Source organism: Citrus sinensis, chromosome 8, assembly GCF_022201045.2.
Source record: "Citrus sinensis cultivar Valencia sweet orange chromosome 8, DVS_A1.0, whole genome shotgun sequence".
NCBI lineage: Eukaryota > Viridiplantae > Streptophyta > Magnoliopsida > Sapindales > Rutaceae > Citrus > Citrus sinensis.
The window spans coordinates 21,928,028-21,934,118 of NC_068563.1; the positions used below are offsets into that span (position 1 = coordinate 21,928,028).

The 6,091-nt window shown below is 35.4% G+C and overlaps 1 protein-coding gene across 1 annotated transcript; it reads right to left on the bottom strand.

Annotated features, from left to right (window-relative positions):
* Positions 1-3,740, bottom strand: LOC102626134 (uncharacterized). The gene is made up of 2 exons (XM_006487703.4): positions 3,312-3,740; positions 1-2,578 (listed from the first exon to the last, which is right to left on the bottom strand). The coding sequence occupies exon 2, from the start codon at positions 2,465-2,467 to the stop codon at positions 212-214; it is 2,256 nt and encodes a 751-aa protein (XP_006487766.2). The 5' UTR covers positions 2,468-2,578; positions 3,312-3,740; the 3' UTR covers positions 1-211.
* Between the last annotated feature and the right edge of the window lie 2,351 nt (positions 3,741-6,091).

A 6,091-nucleotide genomic window follows, 5' to 3' on the forward strand; every position in this document is an offset into this window, starting at 1 on the left:
TTATTGAAGCAAACACTCAAATAGGATAGCTGCTAATGAACTAAAAAATTTGCAATAATGTCATGTCACCAAAGTAACTAAGTTAAGCATTTACTTGAAATCTAATAACTAACAAGAACTAAGAATACAGTAATGAAACGATAACCCTTTGCACAGAAGTAACATACCCAGCTTTTCTAAACACTAAACCAACTTTCAATAACTCAATAACTCAAATAGGTGCTGCACATGTGGTTCTAAAATGGCCTGTCTGATTGCATCGACTACAATGCACAACTCGCTTCACACGTCCCCTGTCTTCAGCTCGAACGCGCTTCTTTCTTGGTCGACCAGGAGGCCGAAGTGATTTGGGTGGGTGGATAACAATGTCAGCAGATTTGCTGGCATTTGCATCTCCCTCAGACAACTCCTTCCATAAACTTTTATCAGGAATTGGATGAATAGTCTGTGAATATGTCTTTCTGTAGGTTGCTACAGTGAAACAACTCTCAGTAAACCGATGTACATTCTGCCTACAAGAAAGAAGGGCGGCCACAGCATGAGCACAAGGCAAGCCATACAGCTGCCATCCCCGACAAAGGCAGCATCGGTTTCGAATGTCCACAATGTTTGTTCCTTCATGAGATATGACTTCGAATTCAGCTTCATTAGCACGAAGCACCTGGTAAGTGCGCGCACGTTCGAGAGCCTCTGCAACACGCCTCTCAGCAGAAGGCACAAGTATTGATGTCCACTGCATGCTGGTCTCTCGGCGTTCATTGAACCAAGTCATAAGCTGCCTCCTAATGCATTCCATCATTTGTATAATAGGAAGACCGGAGGCTTCTAAAATCCATGAGTTTAAAGATTCAACTATATTAGCTGTCAAATGACCGAATCGTGTTCCTTCAAAATAAGCTGTGGCCCACAACCGTGGGGGAATTCGTCGGATCCAGTAAGCAGCATCTTGAGAGATCTCCTCAATCTCCAAGATCTTTGCTTCAAATTCAATTACAGTCAAAGCATGAGCAGCTTCCCACAAAAGGTTGACAAGAATTGTGTTATTGAACTCCTTCCGAAAGCTTTCACTTAAGTGACGCATGCAAAACCCATGAAAAGCTGTTGGAAAGTTTGCTTCCACTCCATCAACAATGCCCTTCTGCCTGTCTGACAAAATTGTAAGCCTAGGCATGTTTTCAGTATTGATCTCGAGCAGGTTATGAAGTTCAGAAAGAAACCACATCCAATTATCATCATTCTCCTCATCAACGACACCAAATGCCAAAGGAAACAGAGCGCCATCCCCGTCAAAACCCGTAGCAAGAAGCAAAGTACCAAGGTATTTGCTTTTCAAAAATGTCCTATCAAGCCCAAGGAGTGGCCGACAAGCATTCAGAAAACCATATATTGATGCCTGGAATGATATAAAGAGGCGCTGAAAGCAATTATCTGCAGGGTTTCCATAGACAGATGCAATACTCCCTGGGTTTGTCCGTTTAACCTGTTCACAGTATTGAGGAAGCAAGCGATAACCTTCTTCAAAGGAGCCACGCATAGCAGCCATGATGCGCTCCTTGCCTCGCCAGGCTTGCTTGTAAGATAAGGTAATACCATGAACCCGGTGAATCTCTTCCAATATCTCCTTTGGCTTATAATTAGGGTTCTCCCTGAGCCGTTGCTCCACAGAATTTGCAACCCACTGAACTGACGCTTGCTGATGGCCAAGATGGGAAATTCCTCCACATGTATGGCTCTCATGAATGGTCCTGATTGTGAAAGTTGGAACACCCGGGAGCTTTGCTGCATGAATTCGCCAGGGGCATCCCTCGGCTGCACACTTAGCAGTAAAACGAGTCTTGTCAGATTTTATGGTTTGCATTTCAAAGTGAAGGGCGATTGCTGTATCCCTCAATGCCCTGCGGCAGCTCTTAACGTCCGGGAACTCTTGCCCCACCGCCAGCTCAAATGCAGAATTTGGAGTAATAGTACGAACCTGTAATACAGGACTGCCGCTAACCACAAGCTGGGAATGGTGGACATCCATATCCTGGACGGGTTCTATTGCCAATTCTTGGTGCTGGTCCACCGCTAAGTCAAGATTCTCATCAAGTTCTTGGTTTTCTGAAACACCCAATTCATTGTTCTCTGATAAAGCTAACTCGTGGTTTTGAGCAGGAAGAGGCATCTCATGATCACCGTGTTCAGGTTTCCGTTCCATAGCTAATTCATTCGCATGTCCATAGCCATGACCATCACCCCCTTCTTGATCATGGTTCTGTCCCAAATCTAGATCATGGTCATGAGGATGTCCTAAACCCAGTTCATGATTTTGCTGTCCCAAATCCAGATGATGCTCATGGGTTTGTCCCAATTCCAAATCATGGTTCTGGTTCAGACCCATGATATGATTATGGCCTAGCACCAACTGTTGGTTCTGCCCCATGCCCAAATTGTGACGCTGCCCAAGAATCAAATCATGGTTCGCCATTGGAGAAATCAATTACAATAGATAACCAATACCAACTCAGCCCTCAGAAACGAACTATAAATTAGCAATGATGGTCAAAGTAAAAGCTGATTCAATTCTATCCACATACGCCTGAAAAGTTATTAGGAATAAACAACTGTTAAATCCAAAGCCATACCATTTATTTCAAATCGATCTTCAACAATCAAAACCAAACATTTAATATTCTCCCATTAATCAAGCCAGACGACTCTGAAGACAAGAAAAATCCAAACAGTACATAAATGTCAAACATAACAAACCAAACTGACAAATCCAGACTTCAAACTCTCATTATTATTGTTATTATTCATAACCTTCAAACCATCAAGCATCTAGAACAAACAACCCATATGAAATTACAAACTTAGTGAACTGATTTCAGTATCTTGCTAGCAACACTGCACTTGTTAACACAGACAAAAAGTAATTTCCAACTCAACATAGAAATCCTAGCAAATTGCCAAAGATGCTATGGACTACAAATTCGCCAAGTGAAAGCCACGAACAGATTTATTTCCAAAAATTCTAACTACATTAATTAGAATAAAGAACAAAATATAATCAACAAGATCAAGAGTGCCTCGCCAGTTCCTCATTGCCAAAACAAAAGCGGTAAGCACAGCACATACACAAGAAATCCAAATAATAATTCTCGAACCCGAGTGCTAAACTAATCAAACAAGCAAATTATACCAATAAGTCAAAACAATCACAAAATTCAACACAGAAACCAAACAAGCAATTTTAACAAAAATTAACAGCAACCCACCAAAAAGCTCACAAAATCAAACATCATCAGACTAAGAACAAAGACGAGAATTACCTGAACTCATAGAAACCCTAATTCGAGCCACCAATCAAAGACCTTCAAGAACACACTCGAAATAGACAAAAATGCAGAAAAACAAACAGGGTCTTTATGAGGAGGGAAAGAAGCAAGTATCCGAAACTAAAAGACGCCGAGGGAGTGAGAAATTAAAGCTAGGGTTTTGAAAATTGAGAGTGAAGAGGAAGAAAGGTAAGATTTTTTGAAAGTGGGGAAGAGAGAGAATTGGCGGGTAAAATGATTTAGGGAAGAAGAAAAAAAAATTAAGAGAGTAAAGGGCAATTGAAGGAAGGAAGGGCGAGATTGGGAATGGGGAATTACAGGGGCAGAAGAGGGAGAGCGATGAGGGATAGAGAGGGGAAATACAAGAAGATGGCGTTTTTGTTTGCTTGAGAGAAAAAAAGGGTATTTATGTCATAATATTGGTTTTGGGGTCTTTTCTGGGGTTTGCATTTTGGATTTACTGTTTTGGCCCTTTCTAAATAAATATAGAAAAATATGAGGGACAGATCATGTTCATGGGCCTGCTATTATTTTAGAGGAAACGAAATTATAGGGAAAATCAACTTACATATAGAAGAATAAAGAATTGAGTAATGGGTCTAAAAAAATTAGTTATAAAATTTTAATAAAAGGTAAAAAAAATTAAAACATCAGAGTAATTATAAACAACTTATTCTTTGTCAAGATATTTTTCATGTTATTATTTATTACTAAAAATAAATTTTACATTTATGGTATAAAGGATTGAAAAGTAATGATTTAATGGGAAACGATAATCACGATATTACCAGTAGCGAAATCTGATTAATTTTAAGAACAACCTTAGGAAAATAATCTATTGAGCATTAGTGCTTGCTAAATTTATTAAGTAAATTTGAAAAAGTGTTGGAATTGGTGCCATAATGAGCTTGATCGAGTCAACTTGAAACTATTTAGATATTACTTTCGATTAGGATTTATGGTAAGTATATTTGAATTTAAAGAGTACAGTAAGGTTACGTTTGTTTTTTTAATCTAAAATCTGAATAGGTCTAAATTTAGTTGAAGTCTAAATAGGTGTAAATGAAAATGTCTAAATGACATGTTTGTTTTTTTTCTTTTTCAACATCTGAAGAAAAAAAAACTTAAAAGCTAATAGTTTAACATAAATATTATTTTAAATGGTGTATATATTTGTTCTTCACAATTTATAATTTTCATAGGTTGATTAGTTTGGTAGCATTAAAAAAATACTATCATTGTTGATCTTAATTTATTTTTTTAATAAAAGATGTAATTATAACTTCAAATTTTATTATAAAGTCAACACTGTTATTTTATTTTTGATTCATCACAATGGACATAATTTGATTTGTTCAATATTTAAGCTTAGTTAGTGTTATCACGTGAATAAAAATTTAAAGCAACTAAAAAAAATAACTTCAAGAATAATACAAAAATATTAGGTTTATACATACTATCGGAAACACATGAATTGTTAAGGGTATTTTTTATATTTGAAATTAAAATTTTCCATTTAGACTTAAGATAAAAGTTGACTTTTTCTACTTTTTCTATTTAGATAAAATTGTCTGACAATAAGTGATAAGTTAAAAAAAAACTAATATAAACAAATGTCTGAAAAAAGTTAAATTCAAATTTCATACTAAAAAAACAAACAGCACCTAAGTTTTTTATTTAATTTCTACAATTCAACTAACTTCTATATAGATACATATATAAATATAAATCCTATGTATAAGACGTTTCAAAAAAAAAATAGAAAATCTATAAAGTATGGGATTGATAAAATGGGAGAAAGGGATAGCGAACTCTTGTTTTGAATTTAGAGAGTTTTTCATTCTTGCAATAATCCTCTAATTATTAATAACAATGATATAATCTCATTGTAATTTAATTTCGTATTCGACCATCAAAAAGTATGATTTTTTTCTCCTTATTGTATTATGTTGATTGGTGCATGAAATATAACGAGAAGTCTAATAGCAGTTGATGTTGAAAATGGAATTTGTCAATATGCGATGGAATGGGAAACAAATAAAACCGTCAATATGTGTATATACAACATTGTGAGATTTATTGATAGAGACGTCAAAATATCTTAAGAGCACGAGCCCAAGATGCACCCTTATTGGAGTGGGGTAAAGTTGTGATTTTGGGACAATGTAGAAATTGTCTATCAGAAAAGCATATGCAACAAGATATGGTGTTTCTAGTATTTGTTTCAATGGGCTAAAATCAAATTACTTTCTTAAGAATCAAAGAGCAAAAAAACTCGTAAAAAAAGGAGTGCATATGCCGTAAGGTGAGGACCATATCTTCTAACTAATCACGCTTATTAATGGGTATGGTTCAAGAAACTCATAAATTTAGAAATTTATCTAGACTAGTTAGAAATTGAGGAAAATTTTATCTTTATTTCACACTTTTGTTGAAAGAGAAAAGAGTTTTATGGATACTTCAAACAAGTGATACTAGTATTATTTGAACATACAATCTTTAATTGGGTCACATGCCCAATAATAATATGGACTTGTGCAATTGTATGAATTTGAACTTAGATTTTGTTTGATTCAACTTATTGAATAGAGTTAATAAGGGTAATTTTTTTTTTTAAAAAGTTATTTTTAAGTAGAGCTTTTAATGAAAAAATTATTGGATGTTTGGTTGTAAATTAAAAAGGTTTCTTGAACCATTTGGCTCTTAAGTTTTACAATACCAAAAGTGTTTTTAAGGTACATTTGACACACTATATTTATATTATACTATATTGT

What these genes read in the sequence shown, in the direction of transcription:
- LOC102626134 (XM_006487703.4), bottom strand. Translation starts at nt 2,467, where the DNA reads ATGGCGAACCATGATTTGATTCTTGGGCAGCGTCACAATTTGGGCATG.